The sequence below is a fragment of the Salvia hispanica genome, chromosome 2, assembly GCF_029641045.1.
Source record: "Salvia hispanica isolate PSC_SH4W2 chromosome 2, Shi_PSC_v1, whole genome shotgun sequence".
In the NCBI taxonomy this organism is placed as follows: domain Eukaryota; kingdom Viridiplantae; phylum Streptophyta; class Magnoliopsida; order Lamiales; family Lamiaceae; genus Salvia; species Salvia hispanica.
Window position 1 is genome coordinate 9,515,844 of NC_142693.1, and position 22,046 is coordinate 9,537,889.

The following is a 22,046-nucleotide window of genomic DNA, read 5'->3' on the forward strand; positions in this document are numbered from 1 at the left end:
GAAGTAATTGGTAAGGGACACCATACATTACCGTGCACAAGTACAAGTGTTTTATAGTATTGAGTAACCGAATGCATATATGGCAATTTGCAACTTTTGAAACTGAACAAGGAAGACAAATACCATAATCTTTTATTGAATGGAAAAAGATATTGCAATGATCTAGAGCTTTCTTTATAACATCAGAAGCACAGTGACCAAAATGTTTGTGCCACATATCTAAGCTAGAACTAAAGGAATTCAAGGAAATTAAAATGAATAGCAACAAATGATGAGCTAGAAATAGGAACACCATTTATGCTCTTATATTCAAATATCAAAGGTCTTAATATAATGGATGTTGAAGGAATATTTATGTAAGAAGAGTGGTAGAGGCCGTCATAAAGTGTGTCCTTGAAGGTTATTTATTTGGATATGTGATCTCTCACGAAACAAAAAGAAGAGTGAAACGCAAAGAAGACATTGCTGACTTTTTGGCATCTGAGACACACTTAACAAATTTTTTTTTAATTCGACGCACATGAGGAAGATTATTAAGAAATAAAGTTCTATATATGTTGAATTTGACGCAGCTTTAGAATTAAGCAGAGTTACCAATATGGGCTATATATAGTTAAGAAGTTACCTTCACTATGTTCTGTTGCAGCTAAAAGTATTAGGTACTTATAATGAAAAGAGGTAACGTACTTCACACGAATATATTACAAGAGGCTAGAGTAGTTTACAATGATGGATGACATATGATAACATTTTTATGCCAGCATTAATTTCATGTTGGATGAAATGCAGGACCTAAATGTATCATGTTTATTCAAGCACAAACACACCTCTAGTAGTAATACATTAAGCTCACTATTTAACAACTATTGAGGCCATTCATTTTGAGACGAACCGAAGCTTCCACGGCGTCCCCTATAGACATGAAAACCCATTCTGCACCAATTTTATCTATCAATTTTGCTGCCTTCATCTTCGTAATCACTTGCCACTTCGGATTCACCACTGCTAACTATCGAAACCCAAAAAAAAAAAAAAAAAAAAAAAATTAAAAAAATTAAAAACCAAAACATATATTCGTACTAAGTTGCAAGTTTATCACTATATGACGTTGGAAATGTGGCTTACTTGTAGTCCTCTTGCATTCAGTTTCTTGTGCACTTCTTCTAGTGCATGAATACCCGAAGTGTCGATATTCATCACATCTGCCATTGTTGGTAAATTAAAAGGTTTATTACCCTCAAAAGATGAATAAAAAGGGCAAAATTAAAGAGAATACTTAATCAGTTGTGCTTAATCCACGACTGGTGAAATCTTTAATATCTCTATATATGTTATTTGTAGCAAAAAAAAAAGAAATTCAGTGACTGGAAAAGGATGGTATGAATTTTCTTACGCTAGTAGACATAACAAACTATTGGGTTTTGGATTAAAAGGCTATTACTACATGTATCTATTCACCGTTTAGATTTTTTGGCATGTCTATTTTGCTTCAAATGAGAAATTGAGATTACAATAAAAAGTGATAAACCATGCATGTATAAAATGGAAATCTAATCATAATTCGTGGATACATTAATTTCAAATTAATCATATACTACAACACAATTTACTTACTAGTCATATCGAGGATCAGTACATAAAGCCGTCCTTTGGCGACTTCTTCGATGTTATTTTCATCGTCTACTGACTTCAGAATCCTGAAACATATACATACGGTTCGTTAATTTATGTTTGATTTAACAATCACCCATATTTCACATAAATATATACGGAGTTGTAATGTAATCAAATGTTAACTCATCCAAAAATGCTAACTACTACCACCAATGTGTGTGCGCGTGCACAAGTAATGTACGTGTACCTTTCTCGGATGAAACTGGCATTGGCGAAGCAAAACGTTGCAGAAGTAATCCTAGTGATTAAGAGACCGGAGAGTTTGTTGGCAATGGGATATTGCATTATGTTGCAGAAAATGTCTGTCCCTGGAACTCTACCCAACTCTTCTGTACTAGGTTTGATAGATATCACTATTACTTTCCCAAATGACATTACCACCTGCATTTTTAACATTCACCAAACGAATTTCAATTTCCTAAATACTTAGTACATAGCAAGATCTTCTTCAATCCAAACTAACTAATGATGAGATCTAAAATCACTAGGACTCCATCTTATCAATTACTCCTACTAAACGAAAAAAGTGGGACACATAAAAGAGGAGGGAGTAGTTAGATAAGTAAATGTTTATATTACCAAGTCATGAAATATAAAAATTGAAAGAATTATATTCCACATTATAGAGCTTTCAATGGTAACACCAGCAGTGTAAACTATGTAATGCAATAGTTTTTTTTTTATTCAAAAGTTTTGTTTCTAATCTCAAGAAACCATTCAGCAATAATTATTTCTTGGAGATTAACATATAAACAGATAAAATAAATTCAAAACACGTAATTTTATTTTATGTTGCCTTAAATTGTAGTAGTACTCCCTCCATCTCCCAAATATGTCCCACTTTGACCGGACACGGGTTTTAAGAAATGTAATGAAAAGTGAATTGAAAAAGTTAGTAGAATGTAGTTCCTACTATTAATTTTATAATAAAATGTGAGTAAGATTGAGTTAGTGGAATATATGGTCTACTACCAAAAATAGTAAAAAGTGAAATGAGACAAATTTTGTGGGACGGTCGGAAATAGAAAAATGGGACAAACTTTCAGGGACGGGAGAGTAGTAGTTATTTTGACATTAGATTGTTTGAGCTTGTTTTTTATATTTCAGGTCCTATTAAATTACATGAGTTCTGCTCAAGTTCAAATAACTGAATTTAGCTTTTTTATCTTTTTCAATTTCGGTATATTGTACTTTTGCCATTAGTTTATAATCAAGTGATTTTATACATCATACAAACATAATACCAGTTGAAACCCTACTTGGAGCATAATATATGTTATTTTGGTTGTGATTAAAAATCTGGTTTGTAGATACAGTAGATAAAAAGGTCCTATATTATATTCCTTTCATTTTGATAGTATCTATTTATAAACTACCTTTTACTGCATTAGGTGTATTAAGTTCATTTTTTGAAAGTTGCTTTTCATAATTAAATATGATAGTGGCCGAGTTACTTTCGTTGGAATCAAACTAGCACTTAAATAAAGCAAGCAATTAAGGAATATAATCTTGGTACTTTTATTTAAATCTTTTCTTTACGACTGTTGAAGATACCTTTATTATGGTACTCCAATTCTGAACCCAAGATGGTGTTTATTAGATGGGAGATTCTCATATTCACTGAACCTGGACGTATTTTAAAGACATTGAGCTTGACACAATTAAACCCTAAATTCTCCATGCCTTTTACACCCGAATCTTTGAGCCAGACAATTTAAATATATTAAAATTAGACCATCAACTTGTAGGGTATAGTTAAATTTAAAAGAACGAATTATTACGAAGAAGAAAACACTCGCTTATTGCATTCCCCAACTCCCAAGCCAACCCTAAAAATATAATTCAACGACTAATTAATGTAATTTTGACTTTTGTAAAATACTACTCCCTCCGTCCCCGATTAAGAGTCACACTTTGACCGGGCACGAGTTTTAAGAAATGTAAAGAAAAAATGGTTGAAAAAGTAAGTGGAATGTGAGACCCATTTTTTTATATTGGATTTTATAATAAAATGTGAATGAATTGAATTAGTGGAATGTGAGACCTGCTTACTATTTATAGTAAAAATGAAGTGCGATTCTTAATTGGGGACGGACCGAAATGGAAAAGTGTGACTAAAATCATCGCCATTTTAAAGTATACTATATCATATACTTCTTTGAAAATAATCTGTCATAAATTATTGACGTTTACTAAATATAATCCAAATTAATTACAATTATTTTTGACATACATTTTCATATGAAAGAAAGTCAAATTCCAAATAATTATCGTAGTATAATTTTTTGTGACTCAGTTTTAGTGGAGGCCAATAGATTTAACCAATAACCCACTCCAATGAAGTAAACTTATATATCCAATTGGAAACTCTTTTGTTGGATTCTTATGTAAACCATTTACTTCAACTTGTTTCTATTAATTTGCAATATTCTCCGCTTACTGCTACTCTCTTTATCATATTCTCCGTACATCGTCGTTAACGTCACGTTAATATTCCTTCTCACTCATTACGCAATTTACCAACCACTAATCCAACATATTCTCCTTCCTAGTATATATTTTTGGTAAGAAATGCAACACTTAATATTTTTTAATCTATCGGCGGACTCAGTGATTATTCCATTTAGTGATTTATAGGCGGCGATTAATCTTCTGACTATTTGATCAGTGTATCAATAAATTTTTGTCAATTATTAAAAAAACTAGGTAAAATTACCGCGACTAGTAGGCCGATTTCGACAGAACCAAAGAGAACACCGAAGAATGCAGCAATGCAGACCACGAAATCCAGCTTATCGACCTTCCAAATGTTATAGCCTTCGTTGAGATCGATAAGTCCAGGCAGAGCGGACAGAATGATCGAAGCAAGAATAGCCAGCGGAGTGTAATACAAGAGCTTGGTGAAGAGAAGCAGGCATATCAACACAGTCACTGACATAACTATGTTAGATATCACTGTCTCACACCCTGCGCTGTAATTCACCGCTGTTCTTGAAAACGAGCCTGAAATTCATTTTCCACATATATTCATGTCACGCGTGGTAAAACAAATAAAAATTGTCAATTTTGATGGATTAATTACCGGTCGCTGTGTAGCATGATGTTACAGATCCAACCAGGTTCATCACTCCCATGGCAACCATTTCCTTGTTCCCATCCAGGTGGTAACCTTTCATGGAAGCGAACGATCTCCCCACAGCAATGGCTTCCTGATTAATTATAAATTATAATGCTTTTATTTTTGAATTCGAGATACATATACATATATATAGAGTTGTGATCAAGAACTAACAGTGAGTGCTATTAAGGCGCATATTAATCCGATTTTGGCTGCTTCTCCGACATGCTGGCCTCCAAAGTCAAGCTGGTGAAGCGAGCTCGGATTGAGGCCGCCTTTCAAGTGCTTGACGATCTTGATGCCGTGCTTTTCCGCATTCGATAAGTAGACTATTAAGGTGGATACTATCACTGAGAACAGCGGCGCCGTTGCGGCTACCCAAAACAGTTTCTTGTTTCTTTGCCCCTGCAAATTCATTTTCATTTATTTTATTTTATTTTTGCTAATGAATGAACTGGTTTTAGTAGTGCTTACTATGAACCGGGTGATTAGGATGAAGATCAAGAAGGAACAGCCCAGGACAGAATTCAATGGATACCACTGCATACGTTAATTGAACATGATCAGTTGATAATTCAATCCAATTAAGACAGACAAATCATACGTAGTATTTCAGTAATTAATTAATTACTTGTTGACCAAGTGCTTTGACAACAGCACTAAGCACAGAGACGACATCAGTTTTGGAGGTAAAATGGGAGATTCCGAGCAATCCCTTCAACTGTTGGAGGCCGATCACAATAGCTGCACCTCCCATGAATCCTACAATCGCTGCATGTGACAAAAAATCCACCAGAAATCCCAGCCTGAACGCCATCAAAAATTCTTAATTAATTACAATTATAATTTCTTAATAGTCCATCTGTCTGCCATTAAATAATACTCCCTCCGGTCCCAATAAATACAAAACATTTTGTGTAGAAATAGCATTGTTTCCATTAGAAAACATTTCATTTTTAATGAGACAATCCACAAGAAAAAACATTTTATTTTTAATGGGATAAAGGGAGTATATGTTTTTCTATTTTTTAAGGATTTTAAAAACATCATGAGTTTAACGCAAAGTATAAGTAAAAATGAGAAAATAGTTAAATAATGTTAATGGATAGTGGAATCTACATCATTGATAGTAATGCGCACTGAATATGTTTATATACATAGAAATTGGACTAATTCAGTGAGACAAATAAAAATGACAAATTGATACTGACCGGAATATACCAAAGAGTGCCTGGAAGGCGCCGGTGAAGAAGGTGACGGTGAAAACGGTCCGACGATATGCCGTGGGATCGGCGGAAGGGTCCACCACTTTGGAGATCATCGCAGAGAGCAGCAATGAGACCACCGCCACAGGACCAATAGCGATCTCCCTAGAACTTCCCATTACAGCATATATCAATGGTGGAACCACACTTGTGTCTGAAATACATTACATAAACACATTGATTTTTATAAAATAAAAATAAAAATTGGTGTATGTCAGTATGAGGCTAGTTTGATTGTTGCAAGACTTACACAGACCATACTGTGGATCCATTTTGGCCAGATTAGCATATCCAATACTCTGCAAAATAAATGAAAATATTATGCAACCAAAATCCAACATAAAGAACACCGAAAATTATGAATAAATTTCATGTTTCTGACCCGCACGAGTTTTAATAAATTGTTTGACTTTGTTAAAATAGTTAGTGGAATATGAGTGTAGACAAATAAAAAGGAAAAATGAGACATCTAATGGCGGAGGAAAAGAGAAGTAAATAAAGGAACCTGAGGAATGCAGAGACTAGCAAGAGTCAAGCCAGCCAAGAAATCACTCTTGAACATTGAAGCTTTATAGTTCTTTCCCCATTTGAGGACCGGAAAGAGTGATTGCAAGAAGAGAAGCAGTCGGTTTGGCCTATGCTGCTTTGTGTTGGGGTGAGGTAGAACAGAATCTTTTATGGAGCTGAAGAGTTGTTGCCACGGTGGCGGGGGGTCGGCGGAGGCCAGCAGCCACCTAGACCTCTCCGCTCTGCCCGCGGCCGCCTCAGCATCTAGCGGCTGTAACTCCACAGCGGCGGAGTTGTCAGCCGGCGCTTTACCCATGGCGGTGTTAATTGAAGTGTTTGGGAGAACTTGATTTAGTTGGTGGCTAGATGGTGGTTGCACATCCATTTGACTGAGCTTGCTCGTTATACATGTTTCAGTGTAGCAAATCGGGTTGCATTTGTGTTGTGTCAAGATCATCAACCATATATATATATAGGGGACAAGGAGTTGACCCTGTAACAGTTTTAAGAAAAGTACTCCCCCCCCCTCGCCCCCTCTCTTAAATTTTATCATATTTTTTCATTTTCATCCATTCCACAAAATTTGTTATATTTCACCTTATACTATTTTTCATAGTGCACCTCATATTCTACTAACTCATTTCAACTCACATTTTATTATAAAACTAATATCTAAAAATAGGACTTACTCTCTACTAACTTTTTCAACTAATCTTCCATTATATTTCTTAAAATCCGTGCCCGGTCCAAATGTGACATAATTTAAGGGACGAAGGGAGTAACGAAAAGTAGGTTTGAAAAAGTTACGGGTCATACTTTTATATACTCCGGATTCTGTTACATCGAATATGACACACTTTCCTTCTTGGTTTGTCCAACATGCTGACTCATTATGAATAAAAGAAACATTTTTATTTCTATTTATCCATCTCTTACTTTATTCTTTTTACTTAACACACAAAATAAAATTGTATAAAATCTCATGCTGCACAAAGAAGGGGTCACCTTTGGAGGTTATCTTTATGTCCCAACCTAAGTGAAACCAATTTATTTTGGCACAAGAATTTAGGAAGCGGCATTTAGTGGGTTAAATTATAGTCCCTCCGTCCTATAAGAATAGGTCATACTCCCTCCGTCCCGCATTAACTGTCACACTTGCATTTTTGCACTCATTTTGTAAAAATGATACTCCCCCCGTTCCATAGTATTAGAGTCATTTTGCTATTTTGGTACATTCCATAGTAATAGAGTCATTTCCCTTTTTAGTAAAAGTCAACACATTTTTCCACACATATTTTACTCTCTCTTACTTTTTTCTCTCTTCATCTCTCTCCTTTTTCATTTTCCACTTTATTCTCTCTTTACGTAACTCACCTAACACAATTTTTCTTAATCTCCGTGCCGAAAAGAAACGTCTCCATTACTATGGAACAGAGGGAGTAATAAATAGTTACAATCGAGAAAATAAGGTAGAGAAGAGCTCTCTCTTATTTTACTATTTCTCGACTTTAACTATTTATTATCATTTTTACAAAACGAGTGCAGAAATGCAAGTGTGACAGTTAAGCAAGATGGAGGGAGTATTGTTTTTTTCGTCCGTCTCATAGAACTTATCCATATCTATTTCTAACAACATTTTTCTCATTTCCTTTTACTTTATTATCTATGTATCCCACCATCAACTATACAATTTCAACTCTATTTTCCCTTCTCTCTTACTTTACCAGTTACTACACATTAAAACTCATGTCAACCCTAAATGTCCTATTTTTATGGAACGGATGGAGTAAATAATACAGTAGGGGATAAGAAAATTAATTATTGCCAAAAAAAAGGAAATGCCCCACTTAACCTAGGATATTCTGAAAAGGAATATGCCTCACTTAGCCTGAGCCAGATGAGGTATCTTGGAATAATTTCTAACTAGCGAATCGAGAACTTCAAAGTATAAAAAACTCAATATAAAATTAATATTCAAAAGTCCGTCTTTTTACCCAGGCCCAATTGCTTCAGCTGCAACAGCATCAGTAATTCCTCGCAATCGCTTCACCGAGAGTTCCTCCAGCAATCCGTAATTCTCGATCAACGTGTTCAGCTCTTTATCCCCAAAACTTGGAAGACCCACACAAGAATGTATGCAGATTTCTACAATTCGCGGCAAAATTGACATTCCTTTGTCAGTGAGCTCGTGGCAGTCACGGAGCTTCAGCCTCATGAAGTTCGCGCAGCTCTGATACCAAATGATGCAAAATTGTATGGAGAATGACTGAACTGGTAAAAAAAGAATTCAACGATTTGAGAACTTCAGAGCATAAAAACTCAATGTAAAATTAATATTCAAAAGTCTGTGTTTTTAGTTCAACAATGAGGTCTTTATATAGGCAAAGGGAAATCCAAAACTTATGAAAAATAAAACTAAAATGAAAATAACTTAAAGGAAAATAAGCAAAAAAGAAACCTATAATTTGGTAGAGGAAAAAACAATTACTAATAATTTTCCATCCACTGATTGTACTAATTAGGAAATAAATAAAACTCAAAATATAACTTGCTTAGCTTTCAAGTTATATATTCTAGAACTGCATAATTTCTATACATTAAAAATCTTTTTTAAAACATCTATTAAGGACAGTATCATCTCCGGTACACTGAGACATGATTATATAGATAACAATATTAGTGTTTATCGATGTTATATATAACTATCCAAGATGTCATGATTATTGGGCTACGGAAAATCACACTCCCTCCATCCCATTACAAGTGATGGATTTCTTTTGGACACGAAAATTAGAAAAAATGATATATATTGAGTTGGAGTGGAGAGAGTAAAGTATGAGAGAGGAAAAAGTAAGTGAGAGGAAAAAGTAAGAAAGAGAGAATAAAGTAAGAGAGAAGAAATAAAGTAAGAAATAGATAGAGTTTTCTTTATAGCAAAAAAAGGAAATTGATCACTTATAATGGGACAACTTAAAATGGAAAGTTGATCATTTGTGGTGGGAAAGGAGTACGTATTAATAATTTAAAGTATCATACAACCAACATTGTATACTCAATATTACTTCAATAAATTAGAGAAATATATTCACCGAGATCTCAAGCTTGGTTTTAACAGCAAGAAGTGTTTATCTGGCAAACAAGGCGTTAACGTATAAAATATGCTTCCTCCGTCCCTGGAAATTATAGACTATTTCCTTTTTAGTCCGTCCCTAAAAAGTATGAACTTTCTAATTTTGGAAACTCTCTTATCTCTAATGAGGTAGTACCTATTATCCACTAACAATACTTTTAAAACTTTTTCTTTATATCTCTCTATCTCTCTAATGAGGTAGTACCTATTATCTATTAACAATACTTTAGTAGAGAATTTCTAGAATAGGAAGTGGATGCCTATAAATAGTCCATAGTTGTACCATTTTCATAAGTTGAAGAAGTTGAACAGGTTGAGAACTTGAGAAAGTTTGAGAAATAGAGTGTTCCTTTGTTTCCCACATCACAACATCTCCTAAAACATTTCTCATATATTCCACCCATTCTCCTCTAAAATATTTCCTCCAAACTAAATTACTCCTCCAATATATATCTTTTATATTCCAACATAGTTTTACACCAAATCTAAATCAATAGGACATTTAAAAACAATACTCTTTTTGTCCTCTGCAAATAGACACTCTTTTGTTTTTTATCCGTCCTCTAAAAATAAAAAAAATTCTATTTTAAGGAAATTTCTTTTACTCTAATGAGATGGACCAATTTTCCACTAATCCGCTTTTCTTTCTATATATTTTTAATATTATCAATTTTTAATCTGTTTCTAAAATTCATATTTTTAGGAAAATTATCAAAATTATGGTATAATTATTTACTTTTTAAAGTTATAAAGTGGATCAGAATTTAATTAAATTTAATAACTTTTTTGTTTATTTGCACCTTGTAAATGGAAACAAATCCCAATATAAAAATAATGATCAGTTTTATTTTACCGTTGACTTGGTGAGATTTTCAAACGTAGGCGATTTTATGCAATTTTCTGGAAGGCCTGTCGTGGGGTGGGGCCCTTCTTATATACCCAGTTTGGTTTTTTTCCGACATATTTATTCAGATTTATTCTTTTATGATTTTTGGAAATGTTATTGTGAAGAAGAAACAAGTTTAAGGGATTGATGTTCATCCGAAACAGGAATAGCCACATCTCATCAATCTAAAGCAAAATTTCCACTCATCTTTGAAAATGATTACAGCCCAGAAAAATGTTGTTCACAAATGGAGAGAAATAATTGGGGAATTGGAAATGCAAATCGTGAGGTTCACTGAACTTGGACGCATTTTTGTGTGATAAGTTTATTCCTAAACCAGAGCCATTGAGTGTGCGTTGCAAAAGGTAGGTAACTTCCTAACTTTGTCATTAAATTTAGGGGATACTTGCAATAATATTAATAGAAAAATGTAACACAATTTTGCCACTTTGGGCTAACTAAAATATGCTCTCAAGTGTGTTGAATTCAGTGGTGTGTGGGTCAATTTTCTTTTCAATTTGTGCACTTTTAATGGCATTTGGAGACTGATGTGAGAGATCTCTCTTTATTGTATTCATTTTTATTCTCTTTGAAAGATGTTTGAATTTTGGCATTTGCTACCCGGTAACTTTAAATTATCATTTTGATATCATGTGACTATCATCAACAAAAATTTGTACAAAAAGTTACTTGACTTATGTTATTTGTATCATTCAAAATTAAACTCTAACTTATCAAAATGAATAGTGAATTTCTCTTTATGTATCTTTGTTGGTCCCATTTCAATTTTTATCTTTTGTGACAATTGTTAACTCTTCAAGTTTGGTCACTCGCATAATGTTTGGGACGAAGTGCTAAAAACTCTTATCTGAATGCTTGAAATCTTATATCTCAAGCTATTTTTTTATTTTCATTTAAGCTAAAACCCTAGAAGTAGAGATAATTTGTGTTCATACATATCACATATGTATAATATGCGGCAAATTTTGAAATAATTAAATTTTGTGTGCTACATCGTGATTTGATATTTGGTTTCTCTTTTCAATTTAACCAGTTCCTTTAATGATTTCTCCTCAGTTTCTTTATTTCATTTCTTATTTACTTCTTCCTTCCATTTGATTCATTACTTTGATTAGTATAATGTGAAAAGTGTGTTTTAAATTTTTGGTAAATCAGAATACTTATTGCAACATATATTCATTTCAATGCAAATAACATCTAATTCCAGCATGCTGTTTTTTCATGATATTGTGATCATACGATTATACTGTTGGGGTTCAAATTATCCCATGTTAGCGGATTACTACTACAAAATACTCCCTCCGTTCCCTAAGAATAGGAACTTTTGAAACGACATGAGTTTTAATACAAAATTGGTAAAGAGAGATAGAAAGAAAAGTGTGTTAGTGGAAAATGAGTCTCACCTCATTAGAGAGAAATAAATTTTCTTAAACAGGAAGTTTTATTTTCAGGGGACGAACCAAAACAGAAAGAATTTGAGTATGCAATTAACTTACACGTGTAACCTCAACTTTATCAGTACTAGATTTTTTTGGGAGTATCACCAAAAGCAAATACCTTAGAGTTTAGTTCTATGATCAAAGTGGACAATATTATACTAATGCGAAGTTTGAGTGTGCATCGATAAATGCTTACATAAAGTTTCTCCGTTACTTCTCTAGTTTTCAAGTTCGAAACACGTCTATTCAGTGCCTAATTCCTTTAGCAAGAAAATAAATACATGTAGACCTAACACATTATGTATCAAACACACTAACATGAATGATATCATTGCCTACATAAACTATCAAAAACTAGGCCTCTTTATTCTTAGAGTCAAGATCAGAAATTACTATGGCTTCCATGATCTATCAGTATCTGACATGAAAAACATCTAGGTTCATACAAGTTAGAAAACTTTGACCTGCAATTTTGTAAAAGTTGGAGAAACCTAAAGTATTGTGAACTCTCATTTCAAAGATTGATCAAACCTACTTTTGCTTGCTTCCATCCATTCTGTCGGGGAAGCATAGTATATTTTATTTTTAATACTTTTTATATTTCCCTTTATGATTATGGCAGAAAAGTACTCTCTTAACGCTGAAACAATTGTTTGAATATGTTTCTAGCAAGAATTTATTATAAATAGGGATGGCAATATTCAAATAACGAAACATAGTAACAAACAGTGTAACAAAAATCACGAGTTTTAATTAGCAAGTGTGTTTCACGTTGTAGTCGTACTTGATGGAGGGGCGTAGCGAAGGGTGGTTTGAGACAAAAGAGATGGATATCAGAAGCATGCCGTCGTCACGCCATGCTTCTTTGCCATACAGAGTTGGTGTCCCGCCAAAGCAGAATTTTTGGACGGAGTTCTCTAGCACCGTGAAGGAGACCTTCTTCTCGGATGACCCTCTCCACTCCTTCAAGGATCAGTCGAGGTCCAGGAAGTTTGTTCTTGGAGTACAAGCTGTTTTTCCGATTCTCGAATGGGGGAAACATTACAATCTTAAGAAATTTAAAGGAGACCTTATTGCAGGGCTTACCATTGCCAGCCTCTGCATTCCTCAGGTTTAAAAAGTTGTTTATAATAAAAACTTTCGTATATTTAACGTGTAAAATTTTTGATCACGTTTTGATGCAACAGGACATCGGCTACTCCAAGCTTGCAAATTTGTCTCCTCAGTATGGTTTATGTGAGTGATTTTCTGGTCTTGAGTAGATTTTTATGAGTTGCGTACTTATTATATTGTGCGTATTTATGAACTTATCAGATTCGAGCTTTGTCCCGCCTATGGTGTATGCATTGATGGGAAGCTCAAGGGATATAGCCATAGGGCCAGTTGCTGTTGTATCCCTCCTGCTGGGAACTTTGCTTCAAAACGAAATTGATCCGATAAAACATCCTTTAGAATATCGAAGGCTTGCCTTTACTGCAACCTTTTTTGCGGGAATCACACAAGCAACACTTGGCATTCTTAGGTGATACTTAATTCTTTTGATTTTTTTTTGTGAAATGCTAATCTTTATATCTGTTTCTTACTTATTTGTTTTGTGTTGTGTGACAGATTGGGGTTCTTGATTGATTTCCTGTCTCATGCTGCTGTTGTTGGCTTCATGGGCGGCGCTGCCATAACCATTGCACTCCAGCAGCTCAAGGGATTCTTAGGAATCAAGAATTTCACCAAGAAGACCGATATCATCTCTGTGATGCAGTCGATTTTCAGCTCCGCTTATCATGGAGTCAGTTCTCTCTCCCTCTCTCGATCTCTATCTTGCTTCATATGATTCATGCTGAAATCTGAAGTACGGTTTTGTATTATACGTATCTTGCAGTGGAACTGGCCTACAATAGTAATCGCAGCAGCGTTTCTGGTGTTTCTTCTCGTAGCAAAGTACATTGTAAGAAATAAGTATCCAACAATGAGAGATATATACAGAGGAAGAGATCATAATGCTATGTGATTCTGATAAGGTATTCGTTGCAGGGGAAAAAGAAGAAGAAATTATTTTGGGTACCTGCGATTGCTCCATTGGTATCCGTGGTCCTGTCCACCTTTTTCGTCTACATCACTCATGCAGAGAAGAAAGGAGTGCAGATTGTAAGGAATTTTAGTGACATCTACCAGAATATAAGTCATAATAATATGCTCATATGTTTGATCATGGACTGTCACAAACAGGTTAAACACATCGAGAAAGGAATCAATCCCGCATCAGTAAGTGAAATCTATTTCACGGGCGATTATCTCTTGAAAGGCGTTAGGATCGGCCTAGTTGCTGGGATTATTGCACTCACAGTAAGACATTTCTCCTCTGAAAAACTATTTAACTCACATCATGTAAGTACGATGTAGAAAGTAGTTGATATCTATCTGTTCGTTGTACCAGGAAGCAGTTGCAATCGGAAGAACATTTGCTGGCATGAAGGACTATCAAATAGATGGGAACAAAGAAATGGTGGCTCTTGGAGCAATGAACATTGCTGGTTCAATGACATCTTGCTACGTCGCCACGGGTATAAATCAAATCATATCTACCATATCCTTAAGTCTAGATATATTAGAGGCATACATGATTGGCTCTTGTGTACCATCTTTTGCAGGCTCCTTCTCACGCTCCGCAGTGAACTACATGGCCGGCTGCCAAACAGCTATTTCAAACATCGTGATGTCTGTTGTCGTGTTCCTAACGCTGCAGTTCTTCACCCCTCTCTTCAAGTACACCCCAAACGCGATCCTGTCCTCCATCATCATTTCAGCTGTCATCGGCCTCATTGACTACAATGCAGCAGTTCTGATATGGAAGATCGATAAATTCGATTTCATTGCTTGCATGGGAGCCTTTTTCGGTGTGGTTTTCGCCTCTGTTGAGATTGGCCTCCTGATTGCTGTGAGGACTATAAACACTTTTGTCATTTCACAACACTATGATGATCGCGCGTATTGGTATACAAATCGTTTTATTTTGTTTCGTGACAGGTCTCGATATCCTTTGCGAAATTACTATTGCAAGTAACAAGGCCTAGAACAGCCATTCTTGGAAAAATTCCAAGAACAAATGTTTATAGAAATATTCAACAATATCCAGAGGCAAGCAAGGTTCCAGGAGTTGTGATTGTGAGAGTTGATTCTGCCATTTATTTCTCAAATTCTAACTATATTAAAGAAAGGTGATTAAATCATATTTTTCCCATTAAAGTTTAAACATAATCAAGAAAAAAACATTGACTTTTTTTTCATGTACTGTACACAATTGCAGGATACTAAGATGGCTAACCGCAGAGGAAGAGCAACTAACAGCTGCTGGCCTTCCCAAAATTCAGTTTCTTATCATTGAAATGTCACGTAAGTGTTTATGTGTTTTGATCAAATGAAACCTGAGATTAAATCAGTTTGTTGATTCATTAATATCAGTTGGCATCGCAAAACATATCAAATGCTGCTAACTTTTAATATTACAAATTTCTATTCATATTTATGAATCAACGAACTGATATAGTACCTCTGTTCTCGGCATCCTTCATTGTAATGATGTTTGATTTGGCAGCCGTCACGGACATCGACACGAGCGGCATCCATGCGTTGGAGGAGTTGCTGAGAACCCTGCAAAAGAGAGACGTCGAGGTAACCAACCAACATAAATAAATTCAAAACAATTGAAAACTTACCTTAAATGGCTTTAACTGCATATATGTATTGTCCCACCAGCTGGTCCTGGCAAATCCCGGACCCGTCGTGATGGACAAGGTGCATGCGTCGAAGCTGGCGAGCCTCATCGGCGAGGAGAAGATATTTCTTACAGTGGCAGATGCAATTCAGACATGTTCTCCAAAATTTGCTGAAGAAGTTTGAGAGTGAAGGAGAGGCTAAGAAATAAAAGAGGCTGATAAAGTATATGTTAGTGGAATTCTTGTCAGAAATTGATGATCCAAATCCAAATGCAGGACCCCACGATCAAGTGGAGATTAAAAGAAATTGCTTTTGTGGATAGACTTTGAGTATGAGTGATGCCTTTTCACCTATAAAAATTATACAAATTCTACCATCAAAGTATGATTTGGGCTTCAATTCTTGTATTTTCTCTTAATATAATGGAGGTGATACGTAGAAGAATTTATGTATTTTGCAATTTTATGCATATGCACAAATACAAAGTATTCAGTTTACAATATTCTCTCCCACAACAATCCCTAACATGTTAACTTGAAAAATATCTTTCCCATTCAATATTCCTAACAAAGAGGTGAAGGGAATACAATTAAATCGAATACACGGTTTTAGACGAGAAGAATAATGGCGTTAACATGAACATCTGTTTTTGTCTAATAATTTTACAGTGTACTTGTACTCCCCGAACAACGGTAGTATAGTGTTAAGGGTAAATCCCTTAACAATAATATAGAACAAAGAAAGGAAGTTGCGGAAGAGAAGTCCGTCGATCAACCGAGAATTGAGATCGAAATAAAGTGCGAAAAAGCGTAACAGGAAAAATAGATACTTTGATATTTCTTGAATGATTCAAATGAATAACAACGCTCCTATTTATAATGTTAGAACCTAACTTAACGAACAAGAAGTAATCCTAAGCGTATATAGAAAGAAATGGTAAATCATTAGTGGACTAAATAATAGAGATATGGAGATAGTATTTGTTGGAATCGTGGATTAAATGTGCCCGGTCAATGGACTTTGATCGAATAATAAATGTGATGAGACATTTTATTTTCCGAAATTAAATGCTACAACGTCGGTCTACGTTCCGCGTAGATGATCAAAGTATATTCACTTTCTCAAATTCGATTCCCGGTGAGTGAGAAATAGTGGATTAAAGTTGGGACCAATTGAACTTTATTAAAGTTTGGAGTTTTGAATGTAGGGAGCAATCAACTAAGTGTTAGTTGTCCCACATTGGAAGTGAGAGTCTCTTTGGAGGTGTATGAATTAAGTGTTCTACTACACTTAATAAATTTTAGTGGATCAAGTTGGGTCGAAGAGCCCACACGGGCACGCCGCCGCCGCCCCCCGCCGTGCCGAGTCGGGTCGCGCCGCGCCCGTGTCCGTGGACTTGGATCTTGGCAATTGATCTTTGGGTGGTCTTTGGGATCTTGGCAATTGATCTTTGGGTGGTCTTTGGGCTCTTGGACGCCAAGGTATTCATGGTAGGCGGAGACCAATGACATGATCAAGTTGGCAGGAATCCAGGTGACCTGATCAAGCTGGCGAAGTCTAGCGATGGGATCAGGCTGGAGTTGACACAGACCAGTGTACTAATCAAGTTGATTGCCGACCTGATCAAGTTAATACTCACTTCAGGATGTACATGTCTAAATACATCCGGGATTCAAAATCCATAACGTTTTGTAACCTCCGTCGGTTACTGACTCTCCATGATGACAACCATCAAGAATGGTTGACCCCTGCAGGTGGATGGAGCCTATAAATAGACTAGTCATTCTAGCATTCTAGGATACGGAAGATACTAGAATTCACAAGCATAATAGCATAAGCTCTCCTCTCTCTCTGCATTGTTTTCTGTCGAAAGCTCTGCCCTCTCCTCCATCCAGTTCGCCGGAGTTCTGTTGATTGCGGTGCTGCTTCATCAGAGACGTTAGCCGTTTTATCTTTGGGGACGACACGCCAACCCGAAGAGCACTACCGGGGCGTATCTCGTCTTGCGGAAAGAGGCCTCCTCGACTCGGCTATTTCCTTCGTTACGGTTTATTTGTTTCGATTATTACGTTGTAATCTTGTCTTAGTTTTTCCATTTGTATTTCTCTCTTGTAACACCAGAACCACCAACAATCGCAAGACGAGATAGTAGCTTGCCTTTGAAGGAGTTTGGACTTTAAACTGAACCGAAAACTTTCAAAACATAACACCTTTGCTGGAGATGTCAACCGAAGCCAACACTGCTACTGCCACCACCGCCGCCATCATTTCTTCCACCATGGCATCCACCGCAGGTCCGGTCAACACGTCGTCGATTTCATCGATGATGCCAACTCCTATGCTGTATCCATCTTCATCAACAACCCCTTGGGTGTATGTTAACACCCATGGGCTCACTGGTGGATCCACCTCGAGTGGATCAGTTGGTTTCACTTTTAGTGGTTCCTCAGGATCCTTTAATGGATCAAGCACTGGGACCTTCGGGTCTCACGCGACTCCTGGGGGCTGGGACCTTCCGGACTCATGCGAGTGCTTGGGCCTTCGGGTTTCACACAGGTGCTGGTGCCTTCGGGACAAACACGGGTATTGGTTCCTCCGAGACCAATATGACCATGGCAGGCTCTATGCCCAACATGAGCATGACGGGCTCTACTCCCAACATGAATGGTGGGGGCTCTATGTCCTACCAAGTTGTTGGCTCCTTCGGGGGCAACGAGATTGATTCCTATCATGGACCAAGTGCAACACCATTGGCACCAAGAATAATGCCACCTACCGGAAAACCACCAAAGTTTGGAGGATCCAACATCAAACGGTGGTACCAAAAGATGTTGTTCTATTTAACAACATTGGGTGTCGACAACTTCCTCATGGAAAGTGAGCCACCCGCGCCAAGTGATCAAGAGACATGCGTTGAGATTATGGCCGACTATGAAGCACGGTGCAAATGAGATTATCTTTGTAAAAATTTCATTCTAAGTGCATTAGATGATAGTTTGTACAATGTATACTCCATTGTAACCATATCCAAAGAGATGTGATAAAGCCTAGAAAGGAAGTACAGTATCGACAATGCTGCCGGTACTGAACATATTGTGGTGTCCAAGTTTATGAACTACAAGATGATCGACTCTAGACCAGTCATGGAACAGGTTCAAGAGTTCCAGATGATCATCCACGGACTCGTGGCTGAAGGGATGAGCTTGCCCGACAACTTTGTACGGTGCATACTCATTGAGAAGCTTCCTCCTAGTTGGAAGGACTTCAAGCACTATTCCAAGCATAAGAGAAAGAGGATGAGTCTTGCAGACATGATCGTGAAACTGCGCCTCGAGGCTGATGTGCGGAAAAGCAATCAAAAGACTAAAGGTCCAATGGATGCAAAAGCCAACTTGTTGGAGCGGGGCGGTCCCTCCAACAAGTCGGCCAAATGAGAAGGACAAGGGGAATGGAAAACAACCTACAATGAAGTTTGAAGACGAGTGCTACAAATGTGGCAAAATTGGCCACTTTGTTAAAGACTGCCGAAGCAAGAAGAAGAACCCGGCAGCCCACGTCGTTGAGAAAGAGTTCAAGGACTGGGATGAAGATGACCTCGTTGCCGTGATTACTGAAGAGGTTAACCTTGTTGATAACAAGGGAGGCTGATACATTGACACCAGCGCTACTGCTCACGTCTGCTCAGACAGAAGCAAGTTTGCCTCCTGCACGGCTGTGGAAGGGAGGAAGATCAACATGGGGAATCAAGCATCGTCCAAAGTCCTCGGCATTGGCAACGTGATTCTCATGACGACGCCTGACATTACGATCACGCTGAAGGATTTGCTGCATGTCCCGGACATCCGCAAGAACCCAGTGTCAGAATCAATACTAGTTAATAATGGGTTTAATCTTGTATTTGAGTCCGATAGGTTTGCATTGTATAAGTTTGGGAAGTCCCTTGGAAAAGGTTATGTAACCGATGGACTTTTCAAGCTTAGTGTGGCAACTCGATGTGTCACGATGCCTTTGGCTAATAATAAAGCATCTACTTCCTCTTATTTGACTGGGCGTTCAAATTTATGGCATTGTAGATGCCATAAATGACTATGTTACCGTTTCACTCAGTTGAACGGAAAACGAAACCCCTTGAATTAAGTCACACGGATGTATGAGATTTAAGGATGGTTCAAACTAGATATGGTAAAAAGTACTTTATCACTTTTATAGATGATTGCACGAGATATTGCTACATTTATATTTTAAGAAGTCAAGATGAAGCAATAGAAGCGTTCTAAAATTATAAGAACGAGGTTGCGAATCAACTTGGTTGTAAAATCAAATCGATTCGAAGTGATAGAGGAGGCGGGTATGTAGCCCCGTTTGAGGAGTTATGCAACGAAAGTGGTATAATTCATCAAACAACTGTTCCATATTCACCACAATCTAATGGTCTAGCCGAGCGCAAAAACCGAACTCTAAAAGAGATGATGAATGCCTTGCTACTAAGTTCAGGATTACCACATAACATGTGGGGGGAGACTATCTTGACAGCCAACTATATCCTAAATAAAATTCTACTCAAAGGAAAGGAAATCAATCCTCATAAGTTGTGGAAAGGAAGGAAACCATCTTACAAATACCTTAAAGTGTGGGGGTGTTTGGCGAAAGTGATGGTTCTACCGCCCAAATAATTCACAGTTAGACCTAAAACGGTTGATTGTATGTTCATTGGATATGCACTTAACAGTAGTGTATATGGATTTGTTGTCCACAAGTCTAAAATATCGACTATAACAGTGGGAACATCAATCGAGTCAAGGAATGCCATATTTCTCGAAAATACATTTCCTTGCAAGGACAAAGAAGAAGTCCCAATCCATTCTGAGACAAGAATTGAAGACGAGGCCACTAGTTCTAAAACAGTGGATGAAGCCACTAGTTCTAAATTCGCGGATGACGAGCCTAAATCGCGTAAGCGAGTGAGGCCTGATCCAAGTGATGCAGTACTAATACGTGGTAGTAGAGTCAGAGCACCAAAAACATTTGGTCCTGCCTACATTACTTTTATGTTGGATGAAGAGCCAACGTCAATAAAAGTAGCCTTCTATGTCCCAGACGGGTTACATTGGAGAGAAGCTGTTGAGCGAAATTGATTCAATTTTGCTAAACTACACGTGGGTGTTGGTTGATTTTTCCGAAGGTGCGAAACCTTTAGGGTGCAAATGGGTGCATAAAAGAAAATTTAAGGCCGATGGAACAGTGGGTTACATCACGCATTCCATTCTGAAATCACCTAGCGCTGACGGCGAAGGCGGTGCTGGAACCCCAACGTCCTCCTCATTCATGGCTCCGGCCTACGCCGCACGGAGATTTTAGAATTGAAGGATAAAATTCAATAACACGTAAACTCCATGACGCATTTCCGTGCTTGTTCATCGACTCGTGGAAGAGGAAAAGCCTGGAAGCAAGAAGCTCGAAATATGAAGAGATCTCTGACTTATTTAATGGATAGTAAGACTAACATTATTATCAGTATTTAATGGTGGACTCTAGTGATATAAGTTGTAAATAAATTGATATTTATGGATAATGAGTTTTGGAGAACATTTAGTAAATGGAAATGAGATATTTTTATGGGACGAACGAAAAAGGAAAATGTCCTTATTTTTATGGGGCAAAGATAGTATTATTGATCATGGTAAATTTCTTGAAACTATTTGGATTGATTACAAATCCAAAAGTCCCCAAAGGCATCCTAACTCATCACATCCTAACTCACCACATCCTAACTCACCACAACACCCTCATTCGTATATTTTCTATCAATATTTTGCGTTTTGTTTATCAACAGTGTGTAATTAAGCGAATCTATGACACCAATTCCATGTTTCAAAAGTCTTATTCTTAACAAATTTAAATAGGTTATCAGAAACGAAAGAAATGAATTGTCAAACAATTACATCTAACACAGATAGGCTTGTTTTGTATATTCTGATATTTATACCATTTTTCGATTGAACATCACACAACCTCGAACAACACGTGTTCAAATAGGCCGAAACAAAGTATTCGTCAACGGCTGCTATGGAACTTAAATTCCAAGTCCTTTGAGATTGTTTTACTCATGTTTTCATTTTTAGTCATCATCTTTTAACCCTTTAAATATTCTAGGTTGAAGGACAATGTTATCCTAAATATATTCCAAGTTGAAAGACAAATAAATATTTAATTTGCCCGGGCATTCTTTAATGTTCTGTTTTCTATTTTGAATTAATAATGCAACATGCGTGCTCGTGCATGTATCTATTTGTTT

General features: G+C 36.7%; 2 protein-coding genes and 1 long non-coding RNA gene across 6 annotated transcripts; 1 reads left to right on the top strand and 2 right to left on the bottom strand.

The window, feature by feature from the left end:
* Positions 1-669: 669 nt before the first annotated feature.
* On the bottom strand, positions 670-6,997 carry LOC125209293 (low affinity sulfate transporter 3-like). The gene is made up of 12 exons (XM_048108896.2): positions 6,563-6,997; positions 6,308-6,356; positions 6,004-6,211; positions 5,424-5,598; positions 5,267-5,332; positions 4,967-5,197; positions 4,757-4,883; positions 4,391-4,677; positions 1,862-2,055; positions 1,615-1,697; positions 1,126-1,202; positions 670-1,009 (listed from the first exon to the last, which is right to left on the bottom strand). Exons 1-12 carry the CDS (start codon positions 6,947-6,949, stop codon positions 857-859), a joined length of 2,037 nt encoding a protein of 678 aa, XP_047964853.2. The 5' UTR covers positions 6,950-6,997; the 3' UTR covers positions 670-856.
* A 5,743-nt stretch (positions 6,998-12,740) lies between these two features.
* Positions 12,741-16,253, top strand: LOC125201854 (sulfate transporter 1.3-like). Of its 2 annotated transcripts, XM_048100130.2 has the most exons (13): positions 12,741-13,151; positions 13,228-13,276; positions 13,355-13,562; positions 13,649-13,823; positions 13,917-13,982; positions 14,069-14,182; positions 14,264-14,380; positions 14,472-14,598; positions 14,686-14,972; positions 15,062-15,252; positions 15,342-15,427; positions 15,630-15,706; positions 15,791-16,253. In XM_048100130.2, exons 1-13 carry the CDS (start codon positions 12,828-12,830, stop codon positions 15,932-15,934), a joined length of 1,965 nt encoding a protein of 654 aa, XP_047956087.2. In that variant the 5' UTR covers positions 12,741-12,827; the 3' UTR covers positions 15,935-16,253. The 2 variants fall into 2 exon arrangements, with proteins under 2 accessions (XP_047956087.2, XP_047956086.2); XM_048100129.2 differs by having other exon boundaries at positions 14,472-14,972.
* LOC125201855 (uncharacterized) lies at positions 13,817-15,891 on the bottom strand. 3 transcript variants are annotated; one of them, XR_016135371.1, is made up of 4 exons: positions 15,751-15,891; positions 15,585-15,685; positions 14,100-14,979; positions 13,817-13,961 (listed from the first exon to the last, which is right to left on the bottom strand). It is a non-coding gene; the product is annotated as an uncharacterized LOC125201855 (long non-coding RNA). The 3 variants fall into 3 exon arrangements; XR_016135370.1 differs by lacking the exons at positions 13,817-13,961; positions 14,100-14,979 and adding an exon at positions 15,257-15,459; XR_007172993.1 differs by lacking the exons at positions 13,817-13,961; positions 14,100-14,979 and having other exon boundaries at positions 15,461-15,685.
* Positions 16,254-22,046: the final 5,793 nt, after the last annotated feature.

What these genes read in the sequence shown, in the direction of transcription:
- LOC125201854 (XM_048100129.2), top strand. Translation starts at nt 12,828, where the DNA reads ATGGAGGGGCGTAGCGAAGGGTGGTTTGAGACAAAAGAGATGGATATC. An exon ending in CCAGCCTCTGCATTCCTCAG is followed by an intron (nt 13,152 to 13,227) that starts GTTTAAAAAGTT and finishes TTGATGCAACAG; the next exon opens with GACATCGGCTACTCCAAGCT. An exon ending in CTGGGATTATTGCACTCACA is followed by an intron (nt 14,381 to 14,471) that starts GTAAGACATTTC and finishes TCGTTGTACCAG; the next exon opens with GAAGCAGTTGCAATCGGAAG.
- LOC125209293 (XM_048108896.2), bottom strand. Translation starts at nt 6,949, where the DNA reads ATGGATGTGCAACCACCATCTAGCCACCAACTAAATCAAGTTCTCCCA. An exon ending in GCACTCTTTGGTATATTCCG is followed by an intron (nt 5,599 to 6,003) that starts GTCAGTATCAAT and finishes GATGGCGTTCAG; the next exon opens with GCTGGGATTTCTGGTGGATT. An exon ending in GCGCCTTAATAGCACTCACT is followed by an intron (nt 4,884 to 4,966) that starts GTTAGTTCTTGA and finishes ATAATTAATCAG; the next exon opens with GAAGCCATTGCTGTGGGGAG.